A 15,189-nucleotide genomic window follows, 5' to 3' on the forward strand; every position below is an offset into this window, starting at 1 on the left:
CATGCCATGATCAGATAAGCAGTTTAATCATACATCATACCGTATCTAAAAGTATAGTCAGAGAGTTAAAAGCTGCAATTTCAATAAAGGTGTTGGTGCTCCATGATGTGAATGCTCGCCGTGACTATTTCACTGACTTGCAAACAAATAAACCTTCACTGCACTGTCAGCGTGTAAAGTTGGAGATTAAATGGGAGAAATGATGTGCTCATAGTATCCAACTAGCCCACATTTCTTTTTCTATTATACATCTTGTTATCATGAATAAAGCAAGAATGAGTAACCACAATTAATTAGAAAACTGCCCGTGGCAAAATGGAAATACACATTTAGCACTTTTTCTCTGCTAAGTGAGCTTCGGAAATTAAATTGCTTAGCATACACGAGCGCTCCACGCATATTAGTAGGTGATGTATGCAGATATGAATATTCAAGCTTTGAATGTATGCTTTTGAATATGAAATAATGCTCCTCTGGGTGTATTTCTAGGAAACCCTTTACGGAAGTAAAGCTATAGTGTAAAAACTAGCAGTATCATTTAGTCATTTGGACTGCGACCTATCATTATGCAATGCAACTTTTACACACCCTATCCAGGAGAACTTCAGCCTGTCAATAGTAACAATGGACCAAAAAAAAAAAAAAAAAAGGGCAGGGAACTGGTGTAAAAAAAAAAAGAGCAACAAAAGATAAAGGAGGAAAACAAGCCAATAAGATGAACAGAATGAGAAGGCACTCATGTTTTCTCCAAGAGAGAAGAGAGAAAGAGAGGGAGGGAAAAGAGAGGCGCCCCGGCCCATTTCTGGGGCCATTACAGGAGGGAATGGCTCCCATTTGTCCCACCTTGACATTTGAGAGGATCTCTGATTACACAGGAGAGAAGGGGCAGGCAGAGGTGAGGGAGGAGAGAGTCCTCCACAGGGGTCTGTGGCACAGCTCCGATGATACGCCATCGTTACAACAATGAGAAGTCAAGGGTAAAAATAACAGGGCAATGGGAGGAAGGGGCCTGTGTGGCACGGCAGGGCAGATGCGCACTGTCCTCCATTAAACACACAATTCCCAGCCTCCTCTAGGCTCCCGTTCACCCCCCGGGGCACCTATGGGACTCAGTGGCATGGATAAGATGTTGCCACACGAAGCCTGCTGTGGGTGAGGGAGTGCTGCCTGTCTCAGAGCTGATTCATCTGTACTCGCTGTCAAGACCCTCACCCCTCATGGCCAACTGCAAACCAACAATTTAGTAACAGCATAGAGATATGGGTCATTCAGCAGTTATTCACAATGTATTAGAGTGTAACACATATGCCAGTGTCTTATAGACTATTCCTGGATATCCTCTTGTAGGATTACTTTAATTTCTTTGCCTGTATGAATAGGATGTAGAGCATTAATATAATGGCTGATGTTTGCCATGCTAGGGCCAGACGACAAGGAGCAGCACAGGGAAACATAGAGATGATTGTAAACAACCTTCAGCCATTGACCCACTGAACTTTGCATGGGACTAAAATTAGACGAGTGACCCACGCATGACTTCAGGGTTTATGGGACAAGGAAAAACAGCAAGAGTGTATGCGCCTCAAAAATGAGACACATTTTCAAAACTATGCAGCTAATCATCTATCTATCTATCTGTCTGTCTGTCTGTCTGCTACTGTTGAGACGCTAGAGTGCTCCCTGCCGGTTAATGAGCTGTGTGTTAGGAGCATTCAAAGAGGGAGGAGGAAAGAGGAGTGGGGAAAGAGACTGGGAAGGGAGGAGGGTAAGAGGGGAATTGAGGCTGGGGTCAACCCGAGGTAAAGCCTCTGGGTGCCGTTCAAAACTCTCTCCTCTCCACAATGGACAGGAAGATGAAAATAGTGAGCGGGGGGTGGAGTAAGGAGGGGAGGGGTTAAAAGGAAATAGATGAGAGAGAGAGAGAGAGAGAGAGAGAGAAGGAGTTGGCATGAGAAGTGGCAGACTAACTGAAACAAAAGAGAGGAATTGTGCATATAGCTGATACAGAGTCGTTGAAAAACAGGCGCCAACATGAAGTCGGCAAAGCACTCAGTGACGTAGTCCTCCCTCCTGCTCCCCTTGCCCCGTCCCTCTCACTAAGATTCTTTTACATGGCTGCATAATGGCTGGGAACCTCAGGGCCAATAGTAATAATAAGAGCACTGGGAATTATTCAATTAAAAGCCCCATCCGTCCCCTCTGGCTGCATCCCTCCCTCACTCCTCTGTCCTCCCTGCAGCTTGCGGAGGCAAGGGGTTGGCAGGGTCAGGGAGCAGTCTGGGCCTGGTGCTCTGTGACCCGGTCATCTGGCTGCACACGCAGCCACTTGGCCGGGAGCAGAGGAGCCCATGAGCACACCCTGAAATAGAGTTGTGGAGGATCGGGATTCGCTTTTCTCCCTTACTCGTGCACGCAAACAGCAACACCTGCCCTTACACCACCCTTTAACCTGAAGACACTACAGGCTATTTCTGTTCTCAATGGGAAGAGGAAAAGGAAAGGGGATGGTGATGGTGATAAAAATAAATAGGAGAGCGCTTCGACAATATGGAAGCCACATGTTTGCTGGCGAGGCTGGCTGATTGGTCGATTGCCAGATAGCACGGCGATTTCCTTCGAGCGTGCACAAACCCTTGGACATCTACCTTTTAAAACCACATCCTTTATTTCAGTCCGACCACCTTATTGTTCTCACTGCCTGCACAGCTCAAATTTTCCAATGACGCAGCACTTCCAAAGCCAAGCGGACCATGCTGCGAGGGCCGTGTGCCAAGTGGTGCATCTCTATCTCGTCGGTGGTGCCGGACAGAGCGGCTGATGGCTTGGCTTTACAGGGACGATCAAAGTGCTGATGGCCAGCCGTGCCCTTGCCAAGTTTTGGAGGGCAAGCTGACCCTTCCATTTACCAGCCCTGCACTCTGTAACGCCTGCCAACTTGGAGGCAGCCTGTCCAATAATTCTATGCGCCTCTGAATTCTGGTGAAATCTTCTCGGGGACTGTGCAAGTACGGGTGGTGGTGGTGGGGAGGAGCGGGGCCCTCTTGTTACTTATCCCCTCAGCAGGCGTCACCGCGATGGGGGCTGGAGAGGTGCCAGAGGTGCACAGTAGTAATAACACTTTCAACGGTTCCCCACTGGGATAATCCAACAAAAGGTTGTTTGTGAGGCTGAATTTACAGTCGTTTTCTTTTTCACAATTACCGCCATCAAACAAAAAAAGACATAAAGCCGTGAGAAAATTTAAAAATGTAGCGGTGGAAACGCAAAAGGAAAGACCACAACGAATGTCGCCAATTTAGCAAGGAGGGATCAAGCGGAGAGCAAACAAAGCGAGGGCTTGTGGAGTGAGTGGCTCTAACTCAATCAGAGAACAGTGGGGTACCGCCCCATCAATCACTGTCTGCTTGCCGCCCAGGCCGGACCACGCCGAGTTGAGTGGTGGAGAAACACCAGCGAGCCGACGGCCCGTTGTGCACAAACACGGTGACCGAAAGTGACCCTTGGGGATCCGGGGCTGAGACAGGAGCGACCCCAGCTTTACTTCCTGCCTGGTTGCTCACATACCCACCACAAACAAACTTTTCGCTTCAGTCACAGCCCCTCCAGGGCCATGCTTGATGGTTTTAATGAACAGCCTTATTACGACGGAGGCCCCCCATCTCACCACCCCTCATCCCGAAGGACCCCGGCTTTAGGGCAACAAACAGGCAGGGTAGGACCAGGGCCACATCAATCAAAATCATGAGCCCTATTCAAGGTTAGACCACTAAGCGAAACATGTCTGACAAGCCTGGACACGCCGTATTAAAGAGCCCCGAGCTCCAATGGGCCTTCATCAATTAAACTAAGGACCCTCTTCTCTCTCCTTTCTCCTGTGGGATGGGTGGGGAAATAAGACGTTGGGAGGTACTGTTTCAAACTAATCCACCCCTGACTACTTCTCTGCCACATTACTGCCACCCACATACTCACAAACCCCAATTATTCCTCATTCATTCATTCATTCATTCATTCCTCCGCCACTCCTCTTTTGTTGTCTTCCATGCAGCCTCAAAAAAACTGAATAGAAAACAGCATTTCTTACATGGAAAAAAAAGGCGAGGGAGGAAACCTGTTGCTAATTACATTATATGAGGCAGAGAGAGAGAGAGAGAGAGAGAGAGAGAGAGAGAGAGAGAGAGAGAGAGAGAGAGAGAGAGACGGTTCTTATTGCCAACTGTCCTTTGGAAACAGAAACGCATAATTGAATTATAGCCTCAATGTTTAATGCTTTTTCATCTGCGCTGGAAGGAAAACGAGTATGAATTTTCTTACAGTCAATAGATGTGTGTCCAGATAGAGAGCTGAGATTACCAAATGTTGTCCTCTAATCATGAGCCTCTCCATACGGCTCCTTTTTTTTTTTTTTTTTCTGACAATCTGTTTTGGATAAAAAAAGTAAAAGGACCTAGGACAGACATCGCAAAAAGCTGTGTGGGCCGTGCGGCTTCATTCCACTAGAAACTTCCATATAGGGAAGCTTGTATTGGTTTGAGGATAGAGAGAGTAAAGAAAAAAAAAACACTGTCCGTCTGCCAAAAACAGCTCAGTGACACTCAATCCCTGGCGAACATGAGTGGCTAACTCCCACATCGAGCTGAAAAACAAAGCAGGCAAGACACGTGAGGCTCCGTGATGCCTTTGTGCCGCCAGAGAGATACGCGGCCGAGCCTCGAAATCTGCCGCGTTATTTATGAGCACAACCCCCGTCTCGTCTCTCTCTTCCTCTCCCTACCTCATTCCTCCTCCTCCTCCTCCTCCTCCTCGTCTACTGTGAAGTGGACTTCCCTCCCGCTGTGAGGTAGAGTGGCTTGCCTCCCGGTTGTGGTCGGGTTGTGCATGAATCAAAGCGGTGACAGAGCAGCGGGGAGGATGGCAGATGCCACGGCCAGAAAGCTTTTCAATCAGCCTGCCCTTCTAAGCCTCAGCCAAGGTGAACGCTTCACCGACGGAGGAAGAAAAAAAAAAAAAAGACCCTCAACCCCACTGTCAGCCACACACACACACACACACATATGCATGCATGCAAGCGCCCACATATGCACAGATCCACTTTAATCCTCCTAATTAGCCAGATAGTACCATTAACCCTTCAAAAGAGAAGAGAGAGAGAGAGAGAGAGAAATGAGAGTGAAGGTCAACAGGTATCTAATGCAACAACTCTATCTGCTCTCTTGTTTTTTCTGCCCACTGCTTCATTACAAAGGTAAACACTTTCCTCCTGGGGAACATTTAATACCATCAGCCCTATGGCTTTCATTTGGGAGATGCTATTTACAGCGCTTTCAATGGGTCACCCGCCTCATTAAGCTCAGTAAGTTTTGCAGGTACCAACAAGGGCAACGTAAACAGAAAGTTTAGATCCAGGATATTTGTCGCGGGAAGTTTCACCATGCTGCGTAAATAAGGCTTGGTATAATTACTGTTAAGTGCAAACAGATATATTCAAACTCGATTACTCTTTGAGGCGCCACTGACAAGCTGTTTTTTTCCAGGCGCACTGTTTCAGTGTAATTTGACATATAATTTGATTTCCATTGTTATGAACGGTGGGAGTCTTCGGCTTTGGAAAATACCAGGTGCACAATTTCAGCTGCCTTTGTCAAGCCTGGTAGTTAAAAGAAGCGGTGTCGCCCCTACGCGCTCTTTATTTTGCTGCGCCTCTGCAATTTCGGCGCCGCTTTGAACTTGCCCAGCGCGGATGCTTCTCTGACACGCACTTTGAAAAGAAGCACACACACACACACAACAGACATAATGTTCGCTAACAGGCCCATAAGTATTTCCAACAATCCGTGTCAGTCCAAAGCCTCTTCCCTTCGGCCCTGGAGGTCACAGTCCTTCCTGTCTTAAAAGCTTCTACCGCGGGAGGAAAAAAAAGGCCCTGCTGCATTCCTGCCTTATTTGTTTTCTTCCATGACGACCGCTGATGAACAGTCATCTAGCCCACTTCTCCCTATTTGCCCATGGTTGCCTTACAGAGGAGCGTGAGAGAGGAGCAAAGGGGAGTTTTCAGAAGATCCAGAGAGTTATGGCTCCTCACTCTCCGGCTGTGAAGCTGCATCACCCTTCCTCTGTCCCCTTCGTCTTGGAGCTGTGGCAAGCTATTCAGGTGGCGGGGTATTAGGGGAATTAGGGAAAGTGGCCAAGCGATAACTGCTGGTGGATCTTTTCCCTAAACCCCCTTCTGTCCTCCACTCTTGCTTCCAAGAAACAGGTGGCACTCATTGTTGGCGACCATATGAGTCAGGGTCTTGGTGGGATTCCACATAACAAAGGGGCCGTGTATATGGGGATGAACCCGATGGAGCTAAGGTTATGCCCCCCCCCGCCAAAACTCCTGTTAGTCATCTCTGGACTCCAGTCCTGGTCAGGAATGCCACAAGGGGCAGGATGTCTATTGTCGAGAGGCACAGCAGAGAATGTTTGCCTTCTCAGCAGGCCGGGCAGCTCTACAGGGGCGGCTCGGCGGGAGATCGGAGGGAAAGCGGAGGGGAGAGACGGCGAAAGGGGACGCCGACAATTCAAAAGAGGAAAAGAACACTTTTGCAAGCCTTAGGTTACACGCAGCTGTAGGCAGGGGGGACCCAGCTGACTTCTGAAGCACCGCGAGGCAGGAGGCAATCACTGACTTTCCCCACTCGCTCTCCCCCACAAAGGGCTGCCTGAGTGGGCATTCCTCGAATATCTCCCCCAGCCCGCCATACCTCCTATCTAACCCCAACTCCTCCCCACCCCCACGCCCCCAACCCCATCCCGCCCTCATCTGCTCAGGACTGCATGGACTGTCACACTGGAATTCAGTGTTCTCAGAGGTCCAGACAAATGCCATCCAGGCGGAAAGAGAGCCAAAGAAAGGAGGGAGGGCAGACAGAGACGCAGTGAGGAGGAGAGACCGTCTCTCTCTCTCTCTCTCTCCTTTCATTTTTTACCCACTCTGCTTCAGCTACTTAAAAACAAACAGACAAGCCTTGACTGACTGGTTGGCTGTGAGGGGTTTCTTGAAGTTGAAGTAACTTTTTTTTTTTTTTTTTTTTTTTTTTTTTTTTTGGGGAGTCTGGTCAGCAAATCCAACGCCATCAATGATTCATAATGTTGTGAGGAATACATAATATCAGTAGAAAGTTGGTTCCCTTACTAAAGTCAAAGAGATTGAGAAAGCAGCCTGCAGCTCAAGATAAAAGATTCTCAAGGTTCCCCTGCTGAAAAGCCTAACTTGATCAGACTTCTAAACAGAAACTCTCGCTCAAAGAAAAGTGTGGTGTGTCTTACAAATTAGATAAACCAGCCTTCAATCTGCCATAAGTGAAACCTGTCTCTCACTTTCAGATTCAGATCCACTGAAAGCTCCATTTTTTCCTTCAGATGGCAGAGCTGTCACAGCCGGACAAGCCTGGCAGCCCTTATCAGATTGGAAAGAGAGAGAAAGAAAGAGAGAGAGGGAGAGAGAGAGAGAATGGGTATGCAGGGAGGGAGCAAACCAAAAGCATATCTATTTACTTCAGTTTTTCACTCCGGCTTTGCTTGCTCATTCCAGCGATTTTCAGAGCGAATTGACTTCAAATATTTGCCTTGACGCAGGCCGCGCCTTCGCCTCAAACTTCATTAGCTGCGAGAGCGGCGAGGGCGGCCCCCCAAAACTCCACTCTGTGAGAGTCTACAGCGGTGCGTGAAAGGTAAACACGTTCCGCATTCAGAATCGCAGGGCTCACTTAGTGCCCCTTATCTCTGTGATGAAGTGTTTTCCTCCTCCAGCTCTCAGGATACAGCCCTGTGCACTTCCCCAAACAAACCTGTCAAGGGTAGCGCGCACGTGCAACAACAGCGGCGCAGCCAGGATCCACTCAGCGAAGGGTTGTTTTTCTTTTTTACCAGCCCCACTTTGAGTGCTCCTTGTTTAGTTTGCTGATAACAGCCATGTCGGGGAACATGTGGCGCATGTGTGTTCCATTTGCCCGCTAATTAGATTGCAAGGCAGCGCACTGAAGCATGCATTGTAGACCCCCCCACCCGCCCAACCCTCCAACTCCACCTCCACCTCCACCCACTCTGCCAGTCCATCAGATAAGGAAGCCACTCTGGCTCTCATCAGTTTCCATTATGTAAGGGCTGTTTTGGTGAGCGGCGCTGCGACAGGGAGTCTGATGGGGCAGAAGCAAGTCACGCCCAGCTACTGTCTAGCAGACGGATTGAAAAGTCGTAAGGAATATGCAGCCATAATTGAGTCACCTATGACACGCCTTGCCAGCTATTAACACAATGACCTCCCCCTCATGTCGCATGGCACCACCATTTAAAATCAAGATGGAAAAAGGAAAGTGGATTTCGCTTCACGGCCTGTGCCAGCTAAATCCAAGGAGAAGCAGCACAAGGTGGAATATAGTGAAGTGGAACTAAAGCCCCATGAAAACCACTCCATTAAAACATTAAAAATGAAACGGTACACCGGGTTAAAAAAGGAAAAGCTGGAGGTCAGGACGACCCTGTTTTCCGGCACGGCTCTCTCTACGTGGCCCACATGAGTCAGGAGCGACTTGATTAAGTTTCACAGCCGTCTCCCCGGGTTAGTTGTTAGTGTTTCCTGTGGCCGTGCGGTTTATAAACTTGTGATCGCACCGTTCCACAGGTTGGCTCCGCTCCAACAACAATAAATAAGCACATTTGGTTGGGATGGAGAAAAAAAAAACAGAGACAGAGAGAGAGAGAGAGTGAGAGAGAGGAGCACTTTCAAACGCATGCATTACACAAACTTCATCCACGGACACATTTATGAACAGCCAATTAGCTGGCAGTCTGTACATTCAGTGGTTGCTAAATGAAAGAGCAGAGCTAATTTGTAAATGATACGGCAATGGATCACAAAACTCAAAGCGCTACCCTCCTTTCAACCTGGAAAAAAGTAGCCATCTCATGTGTGCCTCGGGTCCACAACTAAATTCTTTTTATTGTGCATGTTTAGACACAGGAAACTCATTCCTGGCTAATTTGATTAACTGAGGTATTGTTACTGCTAACCCCCCCTCCTGTCTTTTTCCCTCTGTCTCTCCTTCTAACCTAGGATCTTGGAGAGTTTAATAGTCCCCGCGGTGCTGAAACCAGACCCTGAAGCAGTGTCAAGGAGGATCCACCCTCTAAAAGACAGCAGCATTCAGCCTGCCATAAATCCCGGACAGCTGTAAAGAAAGGTTAAAGTGGTATTGAAATCCAGCATTAAAAATGAAACCCTGCAAACATATACAGGGGCCATTCACCAAACACAAAGGGAGCGCAGGGCCGAGGTTTTGGGTGGAGCGGGGATACAGTAACAGGATCCAGCAAAGCCCTGTGCTCTCCCGGGCCCTGCAGCGTAAACAAACAGCTGAGACAGGGGCAAGCACGCACACACGCACACGCGCACACACGTTCAAAGTCACACGAAATCACACACACACGGAGACAGGCAATCAGAAGGAGGCGGTTTGCCCAGGCAAGGCACACCTCGGGGCACCCGCACACTGACACAGGCTCATCACATTACTAACTGTCTCTGGTTTCACCGGCTTAACGCAACTATCAGACAACAGGTTAGCCGCTTAGCCTTTTGTTGGCTGCGACAGCTTGCGGCTTTCAAGTCAAACAGGGACTGGTGACTCACCCAGTGACTGACAAACACTAGCACCATCCACAGCAACCTCATCTGTCTTTACAAGTCTTTTTGTCTGTTTTGGAGGCAAACTCTTATTTTGCTTAGAACAAGTGAAACGAAAATGCAAAGTGGGTGGCGTGAGATCATTTCAGCTGTTTCCAACGCAATTTCAAGATTTTTTTTTTAAATCAAAGGGAAGCATTTTCTTAATATCTGATATTTCTTGATACTGGAACTGGTTTGTGGAAAAATATCTGCATTGGAAGCAAGTGGAATTATCTCACCCACAGGCAGAATTCTTCACTTGTTTTCAAAAGAATATCAGAGATGAATATGAAACTAACTGGCACATCACAATGGACTTTTTTCTCTGCAGTGTGGAAAGTAGCCACAGACTCTCCAGTGAGCTTTTGTGGCCTTCTGTCAAAGCCTTCTGCAAAAGCACGGCATTTCAAATCAATAATGGGGTCTGGTGATTTCACTCCACAAAGACGAGGGGCGAAGGCATTCCAAAACCAAACGGTTGGGGTAAGACATTCCTTTTGCCATATGTAGTGTGGCAGGGCAAAATTGCATTAACACAGGTTTTAATGAGGCTGTGGACACTAGATGGCGCAGTTTCATGTGCAAAATGCATGAGGGAGAGAGCGGGATGAGAGTCACACACATGAATTATTTACACACACACACACACACACACACACACACACACACACACAAAAGAACACAGACTCACACACAAATTACCTGCACCTACACATACACATACACACATTGCCTGAATGTACCAGCGGCAATTTAGTCCTTTAATGGGTTTTAGGGGCATCCCAGACAGTTTAATCTCACTTTACCTCACAGTTATCCCATGCACTCACAGTTATCACAATGAGATGGTGTGTGTTAAGTACACGGAGCTTCCACTCTCTGCCCTGTTATCGCCAACTATGACACAAACTTCTCAGATATGGGCCCCAGGGACAAAATCATACTGGATGGGGATCGTGCCAAAAGCACATGTGTTTGTCACAGAGGCGGCTGGCAGCGCATGGTGCGGGCTACTCACTTGCACTCCCGGTCCTCCAGATCAAAATGCGGATTGAAGTTGATGAGGATCCGCTGGTGAGGACCCGGCGCCGTTATCACCCACACGCATCTCTGAGAGGGGAGATAAGACGTCGGGTAGCCGGGCGAGGTGAGGTAGTTGGCGTTTGTGATTCTGATGTTGTCTCCACATTTATCTGTGGGGAGGTGGGGAGGAGGGGAGTGAAAGTCTCTCAGTACATAAACCAAAAAAACACACACAATTAAAAATCCCACATTTCAATTTTGGGCTTTATAGCTTTTCTCCTTATCCGGAGCAGCTTACAGAGGCGGGGCACGTGGCTGCTCCTGGGTTCGGACCTGACCACCTTCAGCTGCGATTTAATTTGTCCTCCCTCTCCGAGGTTTTTATTATTATTATTATTATTCTATGTGAAGACTGTTATGTTAATTGGCTCATCAAAGTACTTGTTAAAAACTTATAGCTGGTTTTATAAGAGCTGCCGTCATTTAATCATCGGTTAACATCTCGGTCCAGTCAATTTCACTTCAATTATCAAGGTTGTTTTCATTATATGGAGTTGATATATTTTCATGATGGAGATGAAAAGTTGAGGTGGTCTCATCTATCTACCTTTTCATCTATCTATCTGTTAATTATTCCTTTAAATTTACTCATTTATATTTTTTATATTTATATTTATATTTACTTGAGCCAGGCTTTATAAACTGGCAGTAGGCTATACCTTCTACACACTTTACACAGTTAACTTGGTCAAAGGTTGTTGTGAGCAATCCCACAGTGTCTCAGTTTATAGCTTGTGGCCAGTTGGTTCAAAGTTAGTAATAGAGCTATAATAGAACGAGTCAGAATAGAATAGAATAGAATAGAATAGAATAGAATGTGTTAAAGTAACGCGGTATGACAGTAATTTAACTATTACATTACGGGCCTAATTTAGACAATTATCTGACACCTTGGAAAATTAGTCTTGATTATCCTGATCAGAGAAATCTGCTGCCTCATGTAAGACAAAATAAGAGGATTTCAATGGCCTATTCGATTACATAAAGGTGATCCAAATAAGACAAGTGTTTGGGCCTATAATGCGTGTAAAGACCAAACTTGAGACGCTGATCCGTTTTGCCGTTCAAGTCACTGTTACAAGGCTCATGAGTCAGAAACATCCCTATACGTATTACATCATTAATAGGAATTTCCCTGTATTTTTTCAGAAGCTGGACACTGCTTCCCAAGTCCTCATTTTTGCGTATATTCGTGCTTTTTTTGTTTACAACCTATACATCATCTGCTGGTCATGATTCTGTGCAAGCTATTGTAAATTGAGGTAATTATTATGTAAAGGTTACTTTTTGTTTAAAATAAGTTGTTGGAGGCACAGTAGAAACGAAACTGATGCTGTAATGCGCTAAGAGGAACAGAGGGAAGTAGTCTGTCCTTGAGTCGAGCAATTTATCCACACTTGCTGAACTCCTTCATAACACTCACAAACAAACACAACAGTTTCATAATGAATATTTGGCCTTCAATTCCTTGAGCTTTTAAACTTCCTCTGCGAAAAGCGACTAAACTACACTAATCCCAGACTCTAATGTTTTTCGAGAAATACTTTAAAGCAACACGAAAACTGCAAGTCACTATAAATATTATAGAAATATTATTGCGATATCACAGAAGATAATGGTTCTTGGCTACTACACGAGAGTACCACAAGCTCTCTATAAACTTACCACTGAGTACAACAAATATACCATGGCAATATTAAAGGAATATTATATTGGTATCATGCAAAATAGGCTAATGATGATCTTAGATAACCTCACTATTGAGTACCACGGCAACAGTTTAGGTCTCAATAGGGGTAACAATAGGGATATAAGAGGGATTTTTCGTTAGTAATAGGCAGAACGGATCAGGTGAATGTCTTGTTAGTTTGCCGAAAGATAAGTGGAGATCAGAGGACTAATCTAAAAGAAATACTGGGATTATCCTGAAGGGTCCACATATAGGCTATATATACATATCAGATGTCACACTTACCGTTTTTGAAAGCCCTGGCCACCAAGAGGATTCCCATGAACAGGATAAAAACCAATCCACAATGCATCCTTGGTTTGTGACCAAAAAAAATAAAATTACGCATACACACAAAAAAGGGAAATAAAACTCCTCAAAAGGGTTTAGAGCAGTATTCTTCTTCGTCCTTTTTCCGCCTAAACTCGACAAAAAAAAATAAAGCAGAAGTGTTTCTTTGAATGCAGTTTGAACTGATCTGAGTACGGTCTCAGGTCGCTGGCATCCTGTCATTCAGCTCCTGTTTCCTCTCTCCTCTGCCGGGTGCGCTCCTCTCTCCAGCGCCGACGGTGCCATATCCTCTCCAAAGAAGGCAAAGCAAGAAGAAATCAAGAGAAATAACCCGCTCCCCTTTGTGTCCCTACTCCGTAAAGCGATGCCCAGGCAGGAGGTAATCCGTGGCTGTGGAGAGAAAAGAGATACACGGAGAGGTAAACGGGTTGGGAATGCGTGTCTCTGCCGTGCGCTCTGGACCTTCCTACATCTGACAAGACGCTCAGTTGCTAATACTAACAGGGCTTTAAAAGCAGGGATACACCCCCTTCCCTAATTGTGGGCACTTTGCTTCTATAGGCCCAAAGTGGTGATTCGGAGGGGGATTGATGATTGGCTTGATTACAAATAGCCAACCTATGTGGGAAAAGCCCTCTTCTGTCTTTATATATAAGCGGAGATGCACACATCGAGTCACAGAGCACACTGGCAGTCCGTTAAGTGACAAGTCTCTCTCTCTCTCTCTCTCTCTCTCTCTCTCTCTCTCCCTCTCTCCCTCCCTCTCTCTCTGAACTGTAGAATGATACTACTCAAATATCCAAGTCCTCCTAGGAGTACTTAGACAAAACAGAAAGGAAACCAATATCACACACAATTTCATAAAGTTCTGTAAATTGAGTGCCGCAAACATATTATAAGTTCATATAGGAATGTTGTCGGTGTTTGTCTCGGGGATTCCTGCTCAGTCTCTCTAAGGCTAATCTATGTGTGCGACCCACTGAGCTTCCTAATAAACTACAGCAGCTCCGCATCTCCGCTTATAGCCTCTGCAACTGAAACTTCCCTTTTGTGCCCACCAGTCCCTCTTCCCCTCAAAACTTGTTTTGTTTTCATTTCAGGTGGAAGCATCCACACAAACTGCACTGCCTAGTTGTTGCAGTTGCCGTGCCTGATATCCTATAAAGGCCCAATTGTGTTCTATGGTCTGTTGTTTTATATGAGAAAGTGATTTTCCCTCTACATAACTGAGTCTGTGTGGTTTTCTTTTATGCATCAGCAGCCATCCAGATGTTCCGATTGTTAAAGCTTGCCTCACAACAGTGAAATCGTTAAAACGCCACTATGAAAATTAGGGGAAATCAATAAGAGCGCAAATCATAGTGGAGTCGTTTAATCAGGGCTGCCCTCACACTGGGTCACAGTACAAAAGGGGACGGAGGGAGCCGGAATTTACCCCATATGCAGCATTTGCGTCAATCTGCACATATATTACGCATTTCAATACGTGGTAACATTATTGTGAAAAATAGAAGAGTGGATGGAATGTGTGTACTGGCTTTTGGTTATTTTCAAAAAAATAAATTAAGTGAGTTTAGAAAAGAATGGTAAGAGCGGCGGTCAGATGTGACTACAATCGTAGGGGGATCATGGAGAAATCTTGGAGAATGTAAATTTTTGATTATCACCATGTAAGTGCGCTCAAAAGGCAGCTATGTTTCTTTAAGCGCTCCGCATAAGACAAATAAAAAGCTGCAATCACCTGCGACTTGAGGACTCTCACACCCGTGGGTATCCAGCCCTCCTCTCTCCACTTCTAACATGCGTGGAGTGGAGAATATGATCCAATATCCCGTATTCTGACAAAAGGACCACTAGATCATCCCCAGAGTCCCCCCAAAATAAGTCATGGTCCAGGTTATTTTACCAAGAAAAAAAAAAAAAAAAAAACCTGTGTACGCCGGGGGGCCACCGCGGTTTAGTCCGATCGAGGGTCCCCACCGCGCAAAGGCGCACCGCCGATGCCCGGAGACTCGCTCTCCTCTCCGCATACACACACCAGTCTCCTCCCCGCTGTTCTCTCTCTCGCACTCACTCGCTCACTCTCTCTCTCTCTCCGCGCTCACTCACTGAGCGCTGTCACCGGTGAGATCCAAGCTTATCAAAAAGAGCTTGAGAGAAAATAGGCAGTCCCAACAGGGTCGAGTCGAGGGGAGACAGGAAGAATGAATTAGAAAAACAAAGTCCTGTGCTCGATCTGGCACACTGGTACAAGTTTATTCCCGTTCCGTCTCTCCGTGCGCCACCGCTCTGCGCTCCTCCCGTGATGGAAATGCAGAGGGTTTGAATCTGTATCATCAGCCCCACACGCCCCTTTACGAGAAGGGTGCGTGTGCGT

The 15,189-nt window shown here is 46.5% G+C and overlaps 1 protein-coding gene across 4 annotated transcripts in view; it reads right to left on the reverse strand.

The window, feature by feature from the left end:
- The window catches only part of nrp1a (neuropilin 1a), a 179,579-nt gene that overhangs the window by 53,233 nt on the left and 111,157 nt on the right, over positions 1-15,189 (reverse strand). For 3 of the 4 annotated variants that reach the window (XM_030078903.1, XM_030078904.1, XM_030078902.1), the window contains 2 exons: positions 12,768-13,202; positions 10,728-10,902 (listed from right to left, as the gene is read on the reverse strand). In XM_030078903.1, coding sequence (XP_029934763.1) covers positions 10,728-10,902; positions 12,768-12,870 — 278 coding nt within the window. In that variant the 5' untranslated portion in view covers positions 12,871-13,202. Of the gene's footprint in view, positions 1-10,727; positions 10,903-12,767; positions 13,203-14,553; positions 15,086-15,189 lie in introns of those variants that run through there. The other variant, XM_030078905.1, reaches the window with a different exon arrangement.

This window comes from Myripristis murdjan, chromosome 20, assembly GCF_902150065.1.
Source record: "Myripristis murdjan chromosome 20, fMyrMur1.1, whole genome shotgun sequence".
NCBI classification, from domain to species: Eukaryota; Metazoa; Chordata; class Actinopteri; order Holocentriformes; family Holocentridae; genus Myripristis; species Myripristis murdjan.